Below are 21,956 nucleotides of genomic sequence, written 5' to 3' on the forward strand. Positions count from 1 at the left end.
GAAAGCGCGGTGCCACCTGCCGTGGGGATGCTCCCGCGTGGGCCGTGCGGGGGTGGAAGGCGAACACCCCCCCCGTCGCCCGGGTAGGCCCCCCCGGCAGCGTCGTTCCGCCGGCCCGCTCCCGGTCGCACGTGGCGCGGCGGCTGCCCGCCCCCCGGCCCACGTGTGCCGCCGCGCCGTGCCGGCTCCCCGCTGCAGTCCCGGTGCGGCGGGCGGGCGCTGCGGTGCCGGCGCAGCGGCATGGCGGCGGCGGGCCCGGGGCGCGGGGGCAGCGGCGGCGGCTGGGGCCGGAGCCGGGGCGCCGTGCTGCTGCTCTTCTTCTCGCTGTCGCCGCGGCCGCCGGCCGGAGCCGCCTGGCTGCTGGGGCTGCGGCCCGAGGACACGGCGCCGGGCCGGGTGTCCCTGGAGGGCGGCGCGGTGCAGGCGGCGGAGGGGAGCCGCTTCCTCCTGCGCCTCTACTTCCAGCCGCCGCCCGAGGGCAACGGCAGCCGCGGGCCGGCGGGGGAGCGGGAGCCGCGGCTGGTCTTCATCGAGGAGGCGGCTCCGGCGGCGACGGGGGGCAAGGCGGCGCGGGGCCCGGCGGAGCGGTGCCGGGAGCGCAGCGCCTGGGCCTCGGACGTGGAGGTGGTGGGGCCGCTGCGCTCGGGCGGGGCGGCGGGCTCGGCGCTGGCCGAGGTGCGGGTGCGGGAGCCGCGCAAGGGCGAGGCGGCGGCGGCGCCGGGCGGGCGGCTCTTCTCGCTGTGCGCCTGGGACGGGCGGGCCTGGGCGCACCACGGGGCGGCGGGCGGCTTCCTGCTGCGGGTCCGGCCGGCCGCCCCGGCGCTGGGCGCCTGGCTGCTGCCGCTGCCCGAGGCGGGCTGGCTGCGGGCGCTGGGCGCCCTGCTGCTGCTGGGGCTGTCGGCGCTGTTCAGCGGGCTGCGCCTCTCGCTGCTCTCGCTGGACCCGCTGGAGCTCCGCGTCCTGCGCAACAGCGGCTCGGCCGCCGAGCGGGAGCAGGCGCGGCGGGTGCAGGCGGTGCGCGGCGGCGGCGGCACCTACCTGCTGTGCACGCTGCTGCTGGGGCAGGCGGGGGCCAACGCGGCGCTGGCCGGTTGGCTCTGCGCCTCGCTGCCCGGCGGCGGGACGGCAGCGGCCGGTGGGCCGCGGGGAGCACCCTGGCTGCCGGTGCTGCTGTGCGCCGCCGCCGTCTTCCTGGGCGGTGAGGTGCTGCCCTACTCGGTCTGCTCGCGGCACGGGCTGGCCATCGCCTCCCGCACCTTGTGCCTCACCCGGCTGCTGATGCTGGCCGCCTTCCCGCTCTGCTACCCGCTCAGCCGGCTGCTGGACTGGGCGCTGAGGCAGGAGCTCAGCGTCTTCTCCACGCGGGAGCGGCTGCTGGAGACGCTGCGTGCCGCCGGCCCCCACGGCGACCTGGTACGGGAGGAGTTGGCCATGGTGCAGGGCGCGCTGGAGCTGCGCACCAAGGTGGTGGAGGACGTGCTGACGCCGCTGGCCGACTGCTTCATGCTCCGTGCTGATGCCGTGCTGGACTTCGCCACCGTCTCCGAGATCCTCCGCTCCGGCTACACCCGCATCCCCGTCTACGAGGGTGACCGGCGTGACAACATTGTCGACCTGCTCTTTGTCAAGGACCTGGCCTTTGTCGACCCTGATGACTGCACCCCCCTGCAGACTGTCACCCGCTTCTACCGCCGTCCACTCCACTGTGTCTTCAACGACACGCGCCTCGACACGCTGCTTGAGGAGTTCAAGAAGGGTGAGGCCACCAGGCCACCACCCCCCGGGCTCCCCCTGCACCCCTTCCGCACCCCCAAAGGTTCCTTGGTGAGCAGCCCCCCACAGCCCACCCCACATCGCCTCCTGGCAGGATCTGGCAGGTACTGGGGATGCTGGGGGGAAGTCAGCTCCTGCATGCGCTGGTGTGGCGGTAACCCTGGTGTCACCTGGTAGCACAACCCCTGGGTGGATCAAGGGCCTGCAGTGCTGGTCACACCTGCGATGTTATGGAGACTATAAGAGCCTTCAGCCTCAGATATTGGTGGCTCAGTGGGTGAGCCTGTCCCGCAGGGCTGATGTCTCTGCAGGGTCATAGAAGCACAGGCACAGCGCCTACCCTGCACCCCTGCCCAGGCAAGGCAGCATTTGCTGTTCTGCGCAGAGGAGTTCATGACAGGAGATCACATCTTATTACTTAGCTCTCACGCTTTCAGCTTAGCAGTGAGAAGCAGGCCTAGAAAGCATTTCTGTGCAGGTACTTTAAGGGAAGAAAAAAAAGCCTAAACCCTTAGAAAGAGCTGTACTTTTTTTGCAGCTGTGACAGTATTCATAAGGCAGCAGCTGCCAGCAGCCCCAGAGATGCTGAGAGCTGTATTTCATTAACCATACCTTGAGAATACACACAGCATGTGTTCCCTCCACACACTGGGAATTGTGTTTTGCTGCATGTTACTCAGTACATCATATCGTGGTGAGTGAGTCTTTAAGAAATGGCTGCAGCAGTGACATCCTGTATTATGTAATGTGGGAGGACAGCCTTGGCTCCCCGGCTGCCTGGGGCTGCTCTGCTGCAAGCAGAGCTGATCATGTGAGAAGGGCCAACCTGGTCCATCCCAGATACAAAGAAAGCCTCTCTGAGTCATCATCTGCTGGTTTTTAGAGCTGGGAGGTGGGGAGGATAGGACATTTCTTGTGTGCCAGGAAAGCAATCAGCAGATACATGTAGTTCAGCATCCTCTCCAGAGATGCACAACTATGTCCCCATGGCCTCTTGGGATCACAGGGAGAGGAGTTCTGTGTGGCACACACCACCTACCCCTCCTTATCTCTGCCCCTCAACATGACTGGCAACTCCCAACAGTACAAATCAGAAAAAAAATCCTATTTTTTATACTGAGACTGTTAGTAAAAACATTAAGATTGCTCTCTGGGTTCAACCTTGATGAGCTGCAGTAGTTCTCACCCCCATCCCGTACCTCTTCTAACATAACCAGGTGTCTCTCCTCTTCCTAATTCTGATCTCACATGATACTACAACATTACTGAAGTTCACCTGAGGTCTCTGCTACCTCTCCTTTGTCTGGAGAGATGGATATTACCAAAGATGTCAGGTGATTTTAGCATAGTCTCCCTTGGTCAGCTTCCCCTGCACTTTATCTGATTGATGTATTCAACTACTTCCCCCTCCAAGTTTTTTCTACAGCCTGGTACCCTATGATCAATAGACCTATAGAAATGGCCTTGCGGTTGCTTAGCTCACTGCCCTTTGCTTGCCCTCCTCTCTGCCCTGCTTAAAGAGAGATGTGTCACTCCCTGAGCTGACAGGTACATTAACAAGCCTTGCTACCTGCCCTGCACTTTCACATGCTAGTCCTCATCTCAAATGAAAGTTATCCAGCCTTCTTCAGCTTTGCTCCATTAAAATCTTGGCATTTTGCTGCAGGCTCTTCCTCCCTTACATATGTTTGCCATCATGGCCTTCTGGGGCATTTCGCTCCAGCCCCTGTGTAGAGCTCTCCCTAAAACTTATTTCTGTTCCCACCTCATTTCTCCTTCTGTTTTTTAAATTACATAGCTGAAAAGCCTTGCTTTTTGGTCTTAGTCTCAGCTGGGTGTTTGGCTCTTCCCCCAAATGTTCTTCTTCCCAGGTGTTACTGTTCTCTTCTGACTCCTCTCTTCCCTATTTGTAAGCATTTGGTCACCCCCAGCCCCTTGTGTTTGCAGATAGTCACCCCCCCAAGCCCAGCCCTAAACCCCTCCTAAACTCTCTTCCCAGTTCCAAATACAGGTTCCTGTGCCAGCTCCCACACTGCAACAAGCTTTCACTCCCAGCTGCCTTCAGGCCCATCCACTGCCATTTCATCCCCATTCGCTTGACTATTTAGTTTCTAAAATAAAGATTCCACATTTGTAATTAAGAATCTTCATCATTGTCTCCTTTTCTGTGTCTGTTTGAATTATGGTGAAATATCTTATTTGATCCAATCAAGGTTGCTTTCCATGGCCAGCCAGGTCTTCTGTGACACCTCCACTAATTAGAGAGTAGGCTGATTGCTTGTTGGTTCAGTGAGTGCTTAATGAAGACATTCATCACTTCACACATCCAAGGTGCCTGCAGGACAGCAAACGCTCCCACTGATAAAGCCCAGGCTCTTTCTAGGAAATGAAAATTTCCATTAAGGATGGGCATTGATAGCCACCTCCAGGTCCTTAGGTCCCTGTCAAACCTCTAGCAAAACCTTGCTAGCTTCTTTTTCCTTCTCCCATTATTAACTCAAACAGGTTTTGTATCCTTTAGTTCTGTTGGTTATTACAGCATTTATACAAAATACCCATCAAGTTTTATAGCTTTCCTGGATAGCAATGTATACTTCTGATCTGTTTCACTAATGATTAATGTTCTGCCACATCCACTATATACATTATGCAAAAAAAAATGACATTATGGGTAAGTAACACAATTTCACTGCCAGAGCTCCTTGCCACAGTACACAAACATTTGTTCTTTCTTACTGAAAATGTCAAGAGGATGATTAAATGCAGCACTTTGGGACTCTTGCTTACACCTCTGGCAACACTTTCCCTTTTCTGTCTCTCCTCCTACTCACCAATATCACACTGTATTATCCTTGTTTACCTGATGCATTTCTTTTCTCTTTGTGTTACCCTAGCTATGAAGATGATCAGCTTCCTCTCCTCCCCCCTCCCCCCCAGTCTTTTATAGCAGGGTTTGAAGGGAAGCTTTCCTTCATTGGTTTCTAGGTATGCTCACACCTAACCTCATCTGAGCTCAGTTCCATTAAGATGCAGTGATGTTTGCATTGAGTTTAATCCATATGAGTCACAAATCTCTTCTCCCCCCAGTAGGGCCCCGCATAGACAGGATTACCCTCCATGGATCTGGGGAAAGACACTTGTATAGCATCAGCTTGCCAAGACATTTAAACTGTATGAAAATAGTAGCACGCACTTCGGTAGCACCTAGGGACTTAATGGCCAGAGCAGTTACAATGCCCAAGAGCAGCTGAGACCTCCTGGCTGACAAAACCTGACCTCAGCCTCACCACAGCAGAACCAGTCGAACCCTTCACATCTGCTCCTTCACAAGCCTGCTGCTGGCATCATTTGACATCTCTTTTGGCACTAATTCCTGTAGAAAGATAGTTAAATTGGGGCACTGATGGGAACTGGGGAAAAAACTCAGAGAAGGTTGCAAACAGCAGCAGAGGGGGGGCTGACCTGCAAGAGGACAGCTCAGACTTCAGCCCACAGCCCAAAAGAGGAGGGCAGGTGCTACAACTGCATCAAAAACAGCATTACGGCAGTGTGAGGAAGATTCAGCTAAAGGCAGGAATTGCTTGTGCTAGATGATAGTTTTGACTTGATCCCCTCATCAAATCTCAGTGAAATTAACTCAGAAATAACAAAGCCTGGACACCCAATTTGCTCTCTTTTCCAGGCAAGCTAGACAGGGTCATTATGGAAGGCATGCATAACACTTCTATGTAAATGCTGCAGAACTAAGTGGAGCACACTGCACAAAATCTGTATCTGCTTTTCTCTAGAAATAAGAAAATGCACACCATTATGGTAACTTTGCCACCTGCAGCCTGAAAGGAGCTGAAACTACTGAAGGAGTGAAAAAAATCTGAGACAATTTCTCAGCAAGTTGTATTGGTGCATCTCAGAGTACCTGGCTTTATTCTAGGCTCACAGGAGGAATCATCTAATACACCAGAGAAATAACTACACCATATTTAGCAAGCTAAAGCAATGTAGAGGGGCAGACAAGGTCCCAGTAGGATAAACTTCACCTTGAGAATATGGAGCTGGGAGGAAAGGTTTATGCATTCATTCAGTGTGAAATGCTGTGGGTGATGCAGTCTGTTCCTCCTTCATCCCTAGAAGATAACTAAAGCAATGCATGTTGCAGCTTCAGCTGTGATTATAACTCCTCATGGGGAGCTCTTCCATGAGGTCCACCTCCTTGTTCTGTAGGTGCCTTTGGGAAGTCATAGTCTTATCCCATTGCTCAAGTCATTTACGGATTTTGTTGACTACTTTTTTGGGGGTCCATGTATAGCAATGATACCTTTCAGCAAATATCCTTCCCCTGTCAGAGAATGTAAATTTGCTCTTAAGTTCATTTTCCTGCAGCAGGGTGGAGGCCGAGGTACAACTCAAATTAGTCTTCTGTGGTTTAGCATTTTTTTTTCAATTAAATTCTCCAAAAACAAACTTTGTGGCTTAGCAGGGAAAACATTTCTGCCCTAGGGTCTGTCTTTGCTTTTCAAGATACTCCACAGCCTCTATTAGACTTACACAAATTGCACGTAGCTGTAGAAGGTGCTTACGCTTGCCAGGAGCTGGGGTCAGGACCATTTCACCTGCTTTCCTTACTGGCCTTCTCCTCAGCCTGCAGTCATGGCAAGCACAAAGCATGGCTTGAAGTTTAAACCAGCCTTCAAGAGAGTTCTGCAAGTGTGATAGCCACTGTCTTGGGTACCTCGATGGGCTGAAGCAGTGACCTCCCTGGCCAGCTGTATGTGTTAAGGAGCCAGCTGTTACCCAGGAATATCCCGTACACGTACCGTGAGGGGCGATGGCCAGGCTGGGAGTGGGTGAGGTGCCAATACACAAAAGGTGGTTTCAGTGACTCATGCTGCAACTCTGCCCGAAATGTTACTTCGCTTTCCCACTGAAACTGTACTAAATCTTGCAGTGCGAACCCTGGGCTGCCTTTCCCCACCCCAGCAAGCCCAGGAGCAGGTCTGCTCCAGGGAGATGTTCAGCAAAGCAAGAGGGGAGCCATGTCCTTGGGGGAGAAGGCACCCAGCTGGCCACCTCCCTCTTGGGAGCTGTCAGAGGCACCTTCAGACTGAGCTGTGGGAAAGAACAAGCAGCCTGTGCTACAGACACCAGTGAAAACAGTTTTGCATTGGCTCTTCAGAAGTTTTTTAGCTTGAAAAAGCCTCAGTATCCTTTAAGGCTTCCTTAGGCTCCGAGTACCATGCAAGGGGACCGGCCATTTGTGGTCAGGCAGGGTCATTACCTAGGAGGTCAGAGTCCTGTTGTACGGCAGATGGAAGGTGAGACTCCATGTCCCCTCTAATCTCCCCCTTACCCTCCTGATCTGTTTTGTCAACTGCAATACATCAGCTATTCCAAATATTCCATCTTTCCCCCACTTTTCCTTAGGAAAAGCACCAAAGCAGAGTATGAGAAAGGCTTTTGTACACTGCTAGAGACAGATGTAAGCAGATGAAATTCTCATCTCTGTGGAAGGTCTGGATTAGATTAGACTTTACAGTTTTCCCTTCACATAGCTCTGATTCCCTGTAGAGCTGGGTGCCCCCACAGCCCTCCTGGTTATTTCCCCCCTGCTTAGGTGTAGATGTGCATTGCCTGTAGATGCAGCTCCTCGAGCACGTGGTTTCACCCTTGGTGCAGAGTCATGATAACACAAAAGCACACTCACACACATTTCCAGTTCAAGAAGTTCAAATCAGGGTCCCCACTTATTTTAGATGCAGGTCTGCAAGAGGGTACAGAGGTGCTAGCAGCCCCTGGCCCAGAGAATAGCTCTGATGAAAAGCACACAGAAAACAGATTTCAATTACATCATGATTGTTTCACAAATCAACCTTATTTACCAATCACTCTTTTTGCCTTCCATTTTGTAGCTGTAAATGGTTCATGGCTTGTGCCTGTACCTTTGATCTCATAGTAACAGATTTAGATCTTACTGTAAAAATTGAAGAAAATAAATTTCATGCTCAGAACACTCAATCCATGGAACAAGAGACAAGACTAAAGCATCTTTAACACTCCTTTGGCAGAGCAGCTATATAAAAAATGATAAGGAAGTCTGAGCTATATTTGCAGCTAACAGCACTTTCTTTCCCACAAGTAAAGGCATTTCCATGTGTTCAGACCCTGTTCTCCCACTGGGGAGGAAGCTTTGAGCCCAAGGTCATTTAGGTACCTATGAAAAACAAGGCTCCTAAAAATGGGCATAAAAGCTTTAGGTATCTGTTCAGATGCTTGTTCCATCCGGAAGCTTTCAGCTGTTTATATTAGCTCTGTAATTTAGCATTTTGAGGCATTAACTTTCCACTGGAGCTGTTGTTTGAAAAGAGCAGATTTCATGTAGCTCATAAAGAATTTAGTACAGTTGTATCCCATGCTGAGCAGACACTTAATCACCTATAGACTTCCTGTGCGAGAGCAGTCCTGCGGAGGCCAGTGGAGCTATTCGCACAAGTGAAGTTAATTGCCCATTTGTTCTAGCATTTGCCAAACCAAGGCTTTGATTCTCAAGTGTTTCACTGTGCTTTCCTGCGTCAGTGATAGCCCTGTAAAATTCACATGCGACAGCTTGCTAGCAGGGAAGCAGCTTGCCCTTATAATTCATTTCATTTGAGCTATCAAGTAACAGTTACAATAGCATGGGTTTTGTAATCAACTTTATAGATCTTAAAGCTGGTTTAGATCAAGTTTGGGGTTTTGTTTAAGTGATTTATCTCCCTCTGTAGTACTTCCACTGAGGCAGACCTGCAGGGTAACAGCTGGAGAAGAGAATGTGACCCCTCTTACATCCCCAGGTCCATCCCTGTGCCACCCTCCCTTGGATATTGCTTCCACCTCATAAAATTGCCCAGCTTCTGCCCTCATACCTGCTGCAAAAGCCACCGCTCTTCCTCTGTGCAAGTGTGGCAGCTCCCAGGGCTTGGAAAGGTGCTACAGTCAAGCTTGGCAGCATCCCCAGCCCATGAGGGAACAAGCCATGACTGTACAGCCAGGGCACCTGCAAACCCCCATTGCCCCTCCTGCCAAATTTATATGGTCTGTTAAAAAAGTGATGGGAGGAGACACAGGACCCAGCTGGGGTGGGGGGCAGGACTTTGTAAATGATCTCATGTCCCTCAGGTGGGAGATCAGGGCAAGTCACCCCTTTCCCAGTGGGGGCCAGCTGGGAGCAGCAGTCATTTACAGGAGCTCTGCGAGGGGTGGCAGTGGGTTTTGGGGTGGTTTTGTGATACGGGTGTCAGCTGGCCAGGCAGGGGCTAGGATCAGCTCGCTCAGTGCGGGCCAGGAGCAACCACATGAATTGCAACAATTTTCCATCACTGAGTACCTGCTCCATCTCTAATGTGGGTGTTAGCCTGGAAACCTAAACCCGGGGGTTTATAGTGTGGCTAAAAGTGTTTATTTTCTGTGAAAATAAAAAACTCTTGAGTGCTCTAACAGCCCTTCTGGCTCTGCCCCCAGCGCAGTGAAACCGTGGGTCTCCTCCCAGGCTAACGGTGCTGGGTTACTTCTAAATAACCTCATTTGCTGCTGTGTGAACATGGAACTGGAATCACATTTCTCTGAGGCTGCTCTAGAGTAAATTACAGTGTCGATGTAGGTGTTTGGCCAAAAAAAGAATTGCCTCCATTACTCTCTGACTCCCTTTAAGTAGCACCTAAGCTTTTTGTAAGGGCTCAGTGGTTTTGGATTGCATGTAAATGTCATTAACAACAAGCGTTCGGCCAAAAGAAATAACTTCTCCCCTCTCCTTGCTTACCCAAGGACGTGTAGGAGACCAGATGGCCCCAGTGTTTGGGAGTGAGGTTTGGCTAAAGGAGACATTTTTGAAAGCTGGACTTTGCTAAGATGAAACGTAGCTGTTGCTGCTGTCTTGCGGCCAACTCCGCTGCTTTTTTAAGTCTCAAGTTGTGTTGCTTTATTACCCACTGATTAGACAAGATGCACAAACCTGCATGTGAAAGGAGTGAAAAAGCCCAGTCCAAAGAACATGCTGAAATTTCAGTGCCCGCAGGCTATTGATTTGGTTTTTTAAAGTGCATCTCGGTGCTACTTGCTGCGATGTTATGTTCTCGTTTCTAATTCTGTAGGCGTGGGAGGCAGGGAGCTGCTCTCTGAAATCTTGCAATAAAAGCTTGGTATGAGGAAGAGGGAATTTATACTGTGGAAAATGCCCAAGCTTTGCTGTGAGAAAAGTGTAATGCTGATCTTAGGCTGAGAAATATCATTTGCTCATCTCAGATCCAGGGCAGGGTTATTTGAAGGTCACATGTTCCCCAGCAAGATGTATTTGGTGGGACTGCCGGGCTGCCCTGCGTGTGCTCATCCCTGTCCCACTGCAGGGATGAGCCAGAAGGCACCAGCGAGTGCAGAGAGAGCTGCGCAGCAGGCAGGAGCCCACCCATATTGCATCTTTCTACATAAATACTGTTCACATCCCCTCACCCGGAGCAGCAGGCGATTTTGCTGGGGAGGCTTTATGGAAGAAGCAGATGCAGAGGCAGCTGCGTAGCAGAAGGGACCTGCCCCCCTTCAGGTGACCATTGCTGCTCAAGGAGCTCAGCTCCAGGCTCGTGGGGAAAATAAGGTGTTTGCAGGTTTCTGGAGGTCCCTGCAGTGTGCACGGTGCAGTTGGGTTTGTGCAGGCATTGCAAAGGGAAACAGAGGAAACAGAGGGAGGGGAAGTTGTTGGCTGTGGTGCTGATGAAGGACATTTTTAACATTTTAAGTAAAACTAGAAGTTCGGAACCTGTGAGTGCTGCTGAGCAGTGTAGGAGCCACAGGGGCAGTAAGAAAACCAGTGCTGTTCATTGGCAGGTCCAAGAACACGTTGGAGCTAGAGACCCAGAAGTTGTTTGTGACTTAGAAGTTGGGTTCTGGTCAAGCTACTGAGCAGGAACATAAATCAGAGCAGACAATAAAGGAAGGGAGAAGTTGAAGAAGTCAAAACAGCTTACAGAGAGCTGGACATGCGAAAACAAATAGCAATGTTTCAAGTATGCGAAAAGCAAGAAGCCTGAGAACGTGTCAGCAGAGCTGCCAGGTTATTGGGGACAAGTGAGGAAGCTGAAACTGTGATTGAGAAACACTGCCACTTCCAAGCAGGAGTCACTATCATTGCGGCTGAAGGTCCTGGCCCCAGTCTGCTTGTTTAAGGTAACAGGGAGGAGGTGCTGTCCGGAGCAAGGTTTGGAGAAGATGTTCAGATGCAAGACGATGGTTTGAAAAGCGTTCCGCCTCTGTGTCCAGATGGTTCACCCAAGAGTTCTGCAGGAGCTGGGCTGAAACCTGCAAACAAACACGCATTTCTGCATTAAAACCAGCTGCTGTTCTGAGGAGCTGGAGGCTTTGCCTGTATTTTAAGAAAAACTTTAGGATTGGTCCAGACAGTGATGGATAGAAAGATGTGGGGGAGCAGTTCTTGGCAGTTTAATAGAAACGATAATAAACAACAGAATGAGAATACACCAGGAGGATGAGGGAAACCAGTAGAGCTCAAGGACATGCTCACATTTCTGTGTTGGAGGACGCTGTCTCACTGCTCTGTCAGAGTTGTCTCATCCCAATGAAGCTGAGGGTAAGCAAGAAGCAGCTGGTATAATGTACACTTCTTTCCTGCACAGGGTGCTGTCAAAGAGCTAAACAGAGTGACTCACAACAGATTGTCTGGATAAATAGAGCAAGCGGCCCCCAAAAAAGAGCCAGGCAGAGTCCTGTGACACCTAGGGGACACCTGTGACAGCCTGGGGAGTAGCAGCACTGTTAGGCTGGGCTGTGTGTCCAGCCCTTCTTCTTGGCTTAGCGTGGCTGGGGTGAGTTTGGGCAATGGCGGCTGCTTCTGAGGTTTGGCTGTGATCTGTGCCTCCCACCGAGCCCTGTCCATCTCCCAGCCCGATGTGCCTCTCGCCAGGGGTGGGGGGTCTCACTGCCGCTCTGTTTTCCCCTCGCAGGAAAGTCCCACCTGGCCATCGTGCAGCGAGTGAACAACGAAGGGGAAGGAGACCCATTCTACGAGGTGATGGGCATTGTCACCCTGGAGGATGTCATTGAGGAGATCATCAAGTCCGAGATCCTGGATGAGACGGATCTGTACAGTTAGTGTCCCAGAGCAGCTACTGCGGTTGCAGGAGCCAGGGTGGGAGCCCACACAGACAGACATGTGGGTAGGAAACAGGCCAGAGCAAATCATGGTCCTTCCCCAGAGCAATTCAGTCATGGTGGGAAAGACAAGAATGATGGAGAGATGCTGGTCAGGTGTCAGGGAGTCTTGATTGCTCAAGAAAGAGAAGCACCAGCATCAGCAGCCAGTGGCTGGGCAGGGCCTGACCCAGGGATACCTGTGTTGGGCATGAAGTGCCCATGGGTGGTTCTCAAGCTCCTTTCCAACTCTGGGTGATGCATCCAGCCAGGGCAACCCAGGACTTGCTTCTAAGAAGCATGTTTCACCGCCCTGTTCCCTCCCCAGGGAGCTGCTCCCAAGACTGATGCATGGCACGTTTTGTGCACCCCACTGCTCCAGCTTCTGCTTCACAGCAGTCCTGCCATAGGGTGCAGCAAAACGCGCCTCTCTATATATGTGTGCATGTGGTATGGGCCCTGCAGCTGCAGTGGCTTTGTGGCTGCTGCAGGCAGGTGACCGCTCTGCTCTCTGCCCTGCAGCAGACAATCGGAAGAAGGAACGGGTGCCCCACCGGGGACGCAAGCCCCAGGACTTCTCCATCTTCAGGCTCTCGGACAGTGAGATGAAGGTGAAGATCTCCCCACAGCTCCTCCTGGCTACCCATCGGTTCATGGCAACAGGTACCCTTGCCCTTGTGCAAGCCCTGCATCTCCCTGCAGCAGCACCAGCCCCACAGGGCATCCCTCAGCCATTCCTGGGTCAGGCTCCCCCGCAGTGAGCAGTTTCCATCTGCCCAGACCTCCCACCCTCGGCATCCCACTGCTCCACCAGCATGGGTCTGCGTTTGGCTCCCCTCCATGCAGTGGGGAGCTGAGGCTGGAGGAAGGGGGGCTGTGCAGCTTCCCAGCAGCCCTGGCCCTGCTAAGCAAGCGTGTGTTGCCTCCCCTCTAGAAGTGGAGCCTTTCAAGTCCCCCTACCTCTCCGAGAAGATCCTGCTGCGGCTCCTGAAGCATCCCAACGTCATCCAGGAGCTCAAGTACGACCGAAAGAACAAGAAGGCAGCGGAGCATTACCTCTACCAGCGCAACCGCCCCGTCGACTACTTTGTCCTCATCCTGCAGGTACGTGGAGCAGCAGCAAGCGGAGGGTGGCAGGGGGTGGCCTGTCTCTCCTCACTGCCTTGCTCTGGGCTCCTTCTACCAGTGGAGATGCCCATCTTATCATGGGTGTGGTGGGGATCCCTGCAGCCCTGGGTGGGTGGATGGCCAGGAGCGTGGGGTGCCTGTCTGAGTGGATTTTCCTTCTCCTTCCAGGGGAAAGTGGAGGTGGAGGTTGGCAAGGAAGGGCTGCGGTTTGAGAATGGGGCATTCACCTACTACGGTGTCCCTGCCATCATGGCTGTCATCTCCTCAGGTAAAGGCTCTGTGGGGTCCATCTGGCCCTCCCTTTGCTTTGGCAGCCTCCATGGGGGCTCCTCCCTCCAAGGTGGCTGGTGGCCAGGAGAATGGGCTGGCCCTGCTGCGGGGTGTGGGGCAGGTGGGAGCACTTCCTCTGCGATTCCTACACCTCCAGCTGTCCTTTCAGATAACGATGTGCGAAAAGTGGGCAGCCTGGCTGGATCCTCCTTCCTATGTAAGTATTTCAGGACAGGCTGAGACTCTAAAACCTCTTCTCTGTGGCACCGGCTGGCTGGAGAAGGGATGGATTTGCATCCCACACAGAACAGCTCAGGCTCTGTACCAAGGTCGCCCCCTTTGAAAAGCTCAGTTGAGAAATGACGTGCTGAGGAGCTGATGCAGCAAAGTTCTGGCAGAGGGACTTTGAGGTCCCTTTGAAGTTTCAGCCATGACCTGGATCCCTGCAGGTGGATCCCAGCACAGCTGGCACTGCAAGGGCCACTGCCCATGGGTGGCAGCATGCCCGTGCAGATGGGAGCAGTAAACCCTGCAACTTCTGGCACGGTGCGTCTAGGTCTCAGCGTAACATCTCTGGACCCGTTTGTGTTCCTGAGGCTTGGAGCACGAGCTGAACATGGGTCCCATGCTGTGGGGGACAGGGTCTGCTCAGGAATTGCAGAGATGGGTCAATTTACCTGTGAGCTGTTTGCGTGTGGTGGTGGTGGATAATTAGCTGAGTTAAAAGTAGATACCCCAGTGCTGGTAAATTCCCTGTGTGCTGAGCTGATGGGTTAACAAGTAGATCCTCTGCTTGCAGGAGTTAAGAGAGCTCTGCTTAGGGGAGACTGTGAGCCCCCACTTCTTTGCTCGTCACCCCTGCAAATGTTTAGTCCCCGATGGCTTGGGAGCAGGTGGAAGTGCTGCCCACCCCCAGCCTGGCACATCCCTCAACCCAAACCCCAGATGTTGCAGTTGGATCTGCAGTGCTGATGTTAAGCTGAGGATGCTCTGGGTGCCTAATCAAAACAGCCCACTAAATTCAACCTTTAGGGAGGTGTAGGGAGAGATGTTGTTGAGAGAATGAGGGGAGTCCCTTGGGGCAGGTGACTGTCATTCCTGTGGGTTCCAGTCTGCGTGCAGCTCTCGGGTTCAGCTATTTCTTGCTGCTTGCTTTGCTTCCATTCGAAAGGCTGGCCCGTGGACTGCTGGATTAACCCCTCAATGTACATTTCTGCTCCCCCGTGTGTCCGCAACGCTCACTTTGGACAGAGGAAATCACTGAAGTGGCCAGTTTCCCCTGGGATATTGCTCCACGGCCCGATGCCCCCATGCCCTCGGTGACCATCCGCAGAGCCCCACCGGGGCTCAGGCAGTGAGTGCTGCCCATGGGTGATGGGGCAGGCAGAGCACGGGCCACGGCAGGAGCCCGCTCAGGGCTCCTTTGCTCCCCGTGCTCTCGCATGATGCTGTGTCATGAGATGTTTTCTGCCATCCAGCCACCCCTGCCTGCCGTGGGACGCGTGTGTGGTGTGTGCAGTGCCGTGCCCCTGGCCAGCAAGGGGGCAGGGTGGGAGGCAGAGGTCGCAAGGTATTCCCCTTGTCAGGCTGACGCCCTCCTTCAAGCAAAGCCCAGCAGAAATGAATGTGAGTAGCATGTCACAGCAGAGAGTTCAGATGTTAACACTTGAGCATTTAACAATTTGTTATTAATTAACTGATGTTATGCAACTTTTTTATTGCTAGGCAATCTTTGGCATTGTCAGCTGGGGCAGGGGTGCGGCAGCAGAGACCCGGCATGGCCAGCCCTGCTGTGGGAGGGTCGGGCGGTGAGAGCAGGTAGCGAGTGCTTGTGGTTATCAACCTGTCCTTTGCTCCTGGCTGGACGAGGTTGTTTTGGGCAGCACTTTGTGCTGGTGCCTTTGCTTGGACTTTTATTTGCAGAAGGTTTCAGTCCAGGGGAGGACACAGAACAGGAGTTACTGGGGGAGGAGCAGGGAGATCAGAAGGAGGGGGCTGCAGGGCAAATTTTCTGGGGGTTTTACCTTCGAAGCAATTTAAAAACTTTAATCACATAGGCAGCAGATGGTTCCTAGAGCGTTGCAGCCGTGCTGCGGGCACAGTGGCTGGAGGGAGGGCAGCGCGCCCCAGGCAAGAGGGCCGGCAGCTGGGGGAAAGCACGGCCGTGGCTGGAATAGAGGGCTGGCAACCAGCGGGCTCGTGTATCCCGCTGCTTTTGAGGTGGGTGCTGAGAGCAGAGATAAGGCATGGAGAGATGTTAATGAGTACATCCTGTGTGTTGGGCTCTCCCTGTTCCCTCATGGAGCTCTGCACCCCTGTGGCATGGCCGAGGGATGCTGTGGAGAGGAGCAGGGCAACTCCCCGCAGGCAGCAAGTCACAGGGAGGAGGATCGCCTGCCCTTGAAATTGTCACTGCTGCTGTAACCCGTGGAAATCAAATGTGGAAAGTGAAGGGCCTGTGATTCACCCTCTCTGTGACAATGGGTCAGGCAGCCCCAGATGCGGGGTCCTGGCTTCTTGTGGTTCCACACGAAGCAGGTCCCAGTGGGTGGCTCTTCTTGGCATCGCCATAAGTCTGTTGAGACCCAGGGCCTTGTGGGGAGCCACAGGCAGCCCAGCACAAATGCCTTCGCTTTGCATCATGCCGAGGTGCTCCTGCCAGCCCCAGCCTGCAGCTGAGGGGCTGTGTGGAGGCAGGGGCTGTTTCAGAGCACACTCCCCCTCTGCCACCTGCCTACACACACAGAAGCATCCCAGATGCCAAGCACAGTGACTCGGTTTAGCTTCCATCTCCCAGGTGGCACAAGCTGACCACAAAGTCCCATCTCCTGGCAGTGGCTGGCGAAGGGCTGGAGCAGGGTGGCAGCACTCAGCCAGTGGGAAGAAGATGCTTTCTGCCCACACCATGGCTCTAGGGAGATGTGTGGCTGTGCAGGCAGGCCTGGCAAGAGCTGGTCCCCCCCCAGGCTTACCTCCTCTTACCTCATCACAGAGCAGCCTGTTGATTTACAGCATTCAAGTCTGTGTCCCTGTACCCAGGGCTGGCGAGCACCTCCCTGGAGCAGAAGCAGGAGCGTGTAAGAGGGGTGGGAAGGGATGCTGGAGTGGTGGGAGCCAGCCCAGGGCTGCTGGCACACAATTCTTTTTCTCATTCTTCCTCTTGGTCTGTCTTCCACTCTCACTGCTGTCTCTTGCCTTCCCCCATCCCCTCCTTCCTTCCCTCTCCCTCTCTCTGCAGTGCCTGTCTCAGTGTCCCGCACCTTTGCCTTCAGCAGAGGGGACTCCCTGGCTGGCTCTCCAGGTAATGGGGCATGGCTTGGGGAAGGGGCTTCTGGCTTCCATATGTGCTGGGCTCTTTCGGGTTCCCTGTGCACCGTGCACCAGGCCTCCTCCACCCTGCATGCCGGGCAGTGCCAGGAGAGGAGCACCCACATCACCCCACGCCAGGCAGCCCCTCACCTGTTGGAGTGTGGGTGGCAGATTGGGGGACAGCAGCCCTATCCCTGCTGCAGCATCCCTAGGAAGATGCAAACCCCAGGAAGAATGGGGGGGACAAGGGGGAGCCATGGACAGCTTGGGCTTTCTTTGGTGTGCAGTTTCTATAATTCCCTGCGTGGGTTTTCTTGCTACTTGCTGCTTCTGACCACAGTTACTCACAGCCGTGCATTGCACACTGCTCTGCTTCGTTTGCTTTCCAGGTAGTAGAAGGGCAGATAGATAGCAGCAATAATAGCAGCAGAGCAAAGTCAGCAAGATGTTGACGTCACCTGTCAAGTAACAAGCTGCCTTTGTTCCCTAATAAATCACTGACCAGACAAAATCCATCATGCCTCGTGTCAGAGGCCATCAGTCAACGTGAGTGACAGGCCAGCTTGCCGTGGCAGCCTCTGCTCCTGTTCTGTCAGAGTCAGGGTGGACAGGAGTGTGCCCTCGAGGCAGGTTAAGTTAAATCCCCATAGGCTGTCAGCTGCAGCCAGGACAATTTGTGCCAAACGCCATGCAGAAGGCCTGTGTTAGCAGGAGAGCTGTCAGTCAGTCGGTGTGACAGGCAGGCAGCCCGGTCCCTTTGGTGTGCGTGGGGCTGGCATGGCACAGAGCCTCTGATGACAGTGTGCACTGAGGAGGACCCCACTGCAGGTCACCACAGGGCCCTTGCCAGCCCTGGTGTCCTTGGGGCACAGCCACCGGAGGTGACCGGTCAACCCAGGCCCTGCACCGGGGACCCGAGTGGCACCACAAGTGGTAGTGAGTGCTTGCCTCTGTGCCATCCCCTCCCGCAGTGAACAGGTCACCGTCGCGGTGCAGCGGGCTCAACCGCTCCGAGTCGCCCAACCGGGAGCACAACGACTACGGGGGCAGCACCACGCAGCTCCACAGCAGCAGCAACAACATCTACACACCTGACTACTCTGTGCACATCCTCTGCGACGTGCAGTTTGTCAAGGTACCGGCTGGGCTGGCAGGGACTGTCCTACCCCGGCCACCGCCACCCAGGCACTGCTGTGCCCCAGGAGCCTGCTGCGTGCCCAGTGGGCGTTCAGGGGTGTCACGCTCCTGCTGACCAGGGGATTAGTGCCACCAGGTCCCTGGGAGGTCCCAGCGTGGCTTGGTGCTCACTAAGCTGGGCACTTGTGTCTGTGTGCCCAGGTGACCCGGCAGCAGTACCACAACGCGCTGGTGGCCAGCCGCATGGACAGCTCGCCCCAGTCCCCCGACATGGAGGCCTTCGACAGGGATTCAACCAAGGCCTCAACTGCACGAGGAACCCCACAGACGCCCAAGGAGGACCCCACCACCCTCCTGAACGAGAGGAACAGCGTCATGTGTGAGTCACCCCACGGCCTCCCTTCTCTGCCATGTGCCAATGCTGTGTGTCACCTGGGGGGGCCATGCTGGGACTCGCTGGCGTGATGGGCACACCACCACTGAGACACACTTGCACGTGGACCGGGGCACATGGGCATTTGCACACACACACCTGTGGATACTGTAATGCACAGGCACACAGGTGCAACTGTGCAGGCATGTAAATCCTTGTTCCCCCGTGCTCATACTCCCTGGGGGTCCCTGGCACTGGGACCTGCCACTGCGGCAGGCATCCTGCTGCGTCCTGCCCCAGGGCAGAGCGCCTGCCCGCCATGCCTGCCCTGTGTCCCCGCAGGCAGCCGCTCCGAGGGGCTGCGCAGTCCCAGCGAGTCGGTGTTCCTGCGCATGGAGGGCATCCCCTTCATCCAGGAGGAGCTGGCTGACAATGAGGAGAACAGCAAGCGGCAGAGTGAGTCTGGCCAGGGGACGCACACGACCCTGGGGGTGGCGAGGGCCGCAGCGCCCCAGGGTGCTGCAGCCAGGCTGGGCTTTTGCAGACAGTGAGTGCTGCGGCACCGTCCTGGAGGCAGAGTCCCCTGGCAAAGAGGCTGGGACCAGCTCATCGCCGAGTAGCTCCGAGGAGACGCTGGGCAGGCGGCTGCTGAGATCCCTCAGTGAGTGACTGACCTGGGGAGGGAGCACCCAGAGGAGAGCTCTGCCCCAGCAGCCCACTCCTTGGGTCAGCTCCTCCCCAGCCCTATCCTGGGGGTGCCCTACAAGGGGCTGGCATGGAGCAGGGAGGCAGCCCAGCTCCCAGGCAGCACCTCAGCAGCAGGCAAAACTGCCCATAAGGCTCGACTCCATGCACACACACCCCCCCAGCACCCCAGCCCTAGGTACCTTTGCTTCTGCAGGTGGGCGCAAGCAGCAGCCATCACCAGAGGGTGAGAAGACACCAGAGGAATGCTCCAATCTTGCCCCATTAATCACCTGAGCAGCAGCGTGGCTGGAGCACAATGCTGGAGGCCCACGCAGACTGGAGGTAGGAACCTGCCTCTCGGTGCAACATTCCTTCCCCAGCAAATGGGAGGTTGCTCAATTTTAATAGTGTAAAACCAAGTTTCAAGCAGCAAAGCCAAACGATGCAGTTTGGAGCCCACGCAGGCATGCATGTCACTGGGGGCTGGAGCAGGGTCAAGGGATGCAGCAGCAGACTCCAACCAGCCTTGGGGCAGGAATGGATGTCAGAGACAGAGTGATACCCTGACTCATGTTTTCACAGCTAGAAATGTGTGTCTGCACCAATATCCCCAGCCTGGCTAGGAAAAGCGCTGCAGGCTTGAGCAGCAGCAGGACAAGGAGGGCAGGCTCTGGCCACCTGCACCAGGCTGCACTTGTGTCTTCCAGGTCTGCAGCATGGGGGTCTCCTGCCCCGAGGCTCATGTTCAACAGCAGCAGGTCTGCACTTGCTCGCTGCCTGCCCGCCCGCCTGCCCGCTCGTGCCGCCCCTCCCTGCAGGACTTGTGCAGAGCCCCATCCCCAGGCGAGAAAGGATGTGCCCCCGGCGGGGCTGACCTACCCAGGCGGCCTGGACCAGCTAGCTGGAGTCCGAGGGCCCTTGCCCAGCTGCTCTCTGGTAGCATCTGGTCTCAAGAAGAGGTGGAGAAAGGAAAGGTGGAGAAGTGTCTGGCACAACGTCCCTGCAGGCAAAGCAGGGAGGGGCGGCCCAACCCAGAACTGCCCTTAGCATCATTTACCATCCCCATCCCAGCGAGGCCCAGAGCCCCTCAGTGCTGGGTGCTGCACAGACGTGGTCTCCGCCATAAGGAGAACATGCTATTTGGGGGGTGCCACACACAGCTCAGGGCCCCAACACGCGTTTGTGCCGTGCCTAGCGACATGCACACTCACAGCGCCTTGCGCACGCTGACCATCGACACAGCCCGGCACTCCCAAACCCCTGCTAGGCACAGGGCAGGGAGCCCAGCTCACCACCGACCATAGCCCCCCTCTCTGGGGAGGGCTGCTCCACGCTGCATTGAACCATCCTCCTCCCCTGCGAGGGAGGCTCACACCAAGCCTTCAGGTTGGTACAGACCAGTCAGTAGTTTGTGTAGAGGCTGAATGCAACGGGGATACTAACATTAAAAGCAATTTCTCCCTGAGCGATGCCCTGTCTTGTGTCAGTGGGTGTAGGGAGAGATGTGCTACCTTCTCCCACCAGGCTGGTCTGCCCTCGTACCTACGGCCAGAGGCGGCTGGAGTAACAGGACTCAGCACCGCTGAAGGGAGTGGGTAGAGGACCAGGTCAGAAAGAGCTTCCCAGTTTCTCCCTGTGAACGTGGGCTCTCTGTCACTCTTGCTGCCAGAAAAACAGCAGTGCCAAGAGTTACACCAGAGCAGTGCAGATGAGGACTGGGGAAGAACCGCAGTTAATGTCATGCCGTTGCAAACACAATAGTGGGATACGCATGCTGGAGTACAGCCTGACAGATAACAACAGAAATCTCCAGTAGTCCACCAATGCTGATAAAACTTCAGCTGGAATAACTGCATCCCTGTCTGGGCACTGCCCTTCTAAGGAAACGCACAGCAATTGAAAGGAGGCCAGGGGAAAGCAAGGGCTGGAAAACAACCTACTCCAAAGGCTGAAGGAAATGGGGTCGCTTAATCTTAACTGGTGAAGGATGTGAAAGGGGGAGAGGAAGTTTTCAAATACATAAAAAGCTGTTGCAAAGCGGAAAGGAATAATCTCTTCTCTGTTGCCATGGTAAATGGGATAATGGGTAATGAGCTTACACCGCAGAAAGGGACAAATTTAGGTCACTCATTAGGAAAAACAAGGCTGATAAGGCTAGCAAAGCACTGGTAGAGATCACACGTGAGGTGGGCCAGGTTCCACACCTAGAGGTCTGTAAGGACAGAAGTGTAGGTAGATGTCAGAAATAACAAAAGGAGAGTTGGTTCCTTCAACCCCTCCTGAAATCACCCCTAGAAGTCATCCTTTAACCACTGCCCCATCATCCCAGCTGTGGATGGACACCAAGAAGAGAAAAAGCTCCTCCTCTGCACAGAGGAAAGGCTGCCTCTGGCTCACTCTCTCACGTGACATGGACACTAATCTGAAAAGGACAAGCAAGAGACCCCATGCACTGTCTCTCTACAAACATAGCAAGGGAACAAGGTACTGTTTTCACCTTCACTAAGCTGCAGCACAAGCAAAGTCCATAAGGGCAGCAATGACTATCACTAACTGACTCAAGGAAAGGGACTGTTCGCCTTTCCTCACCAACATCCTGGCAGGAGGCTGCTCTATCAAGGTGGTAATATCAGCTTATATATAGATCTGCAAACAGTGAGTTGAGAGAGCAGAAGCAGATGGTCCCAGTGCTTTTTCAGTGCCAGAAGCTCAGGCTGTTGCTGGCAGGCCCTGCTGAAGCCAGGGGGAGTAAGTTGTGGTTCACCAGGGGCCTGCTGAGGAGGAGGAACAAGAAAGATCTGCTTTTTGACGCATCAGTGGCAGGCCAGGAGCTGTGGGCCAGGGAGGGATGGCCAGATGGATGGGTAACACACAACCACCCAGAAAGCAAATGCATACAGATGGACAGGATAGGCTGCACAGCACAGGGCAGGGGTACAGAAAGAGGAACACAAGATGGATGTGAGGAACTGCTCAGCTTCACAGTCACAGAGAGCTGTCAACTACACTCTCCCAATAGGACTGTGCCCCATTAGTAGCAACTAATTGTCAGAGATGCAACACACCATGAGGGAGAAAAGGAAAGCCGTGAAACAAGCTCAGGCCCAGT

At 54.6% G+C, this 21,956-nt stretch overlaps 1 protein-coding gene across 2 annotated transcripts; it reads left to right on the top strand.

Annotated features, from left to right (window-relative positions):
* Positions 1 to 119: 119 nt before the first annotated feature.
* CNNM1 (cyclin and CBS domain divalent metal cation transport mediator 1) lies at positions 120 to 20,707 on the top strand. 2 transcript variants are annotated; one of them, XM_075758162.1, is made up of 13 exons: positions 120 to 1,756; positions 11,757 to 11,900; positions 12,466 to 12,606; positions 12,878 to 13,047; positions 13,240 to 13,339; positions 13,511 to 13,558; positions 16,580 to 16,642; positions 17,622 to 17,785; positions 17,989 to 18,166; positions 18,503 to 18,616; positions 18,705 to 18,821; positions 19,062 to 19,189; positions 19,555 to 20,707. In XM_075758162.1, exons 1-12 carry the CDS (start codon positions 241 to 243, stop codon positions 19,139 to 19,141), a joined length of 2,835 nt encoding a protein of 944 aa, XP_075614277.1. In that variant the 5' UTR covers positions 120 to 240; the 3' UTR covers positions 19,142 to 19,189; positions 19,555 to 20,707. The 2 variants fall into 2 exon arrangements, with proteins under 2 accessions (XP_075614277.1, XP_075614278.1); XM_075758163.1 differs by lacking the exon at positions 19,555 to 20,707 and having other exon boundaries at positions 18,709 to 18,821.
* The last annotated feature ends 1,249 nt before the right edge of the window (positions 20,708 to 21,956 follow it).

Source organism: Balearica regulorum, chromosome 7 (assembly GCF_011004875.1).
Source record: "Balearica regulorum gibbericeps isolate bBalReg1 chromosome 7, bBalReg1.pri, whole genome shotgun sequence".
Classification (NCBI taxonomy): domain Eukaryota; kingdom Metazoa; phylum Chordata; class Aves; order Gruiformes; family Gruidae; genus Balearica; species Balearica regulorum.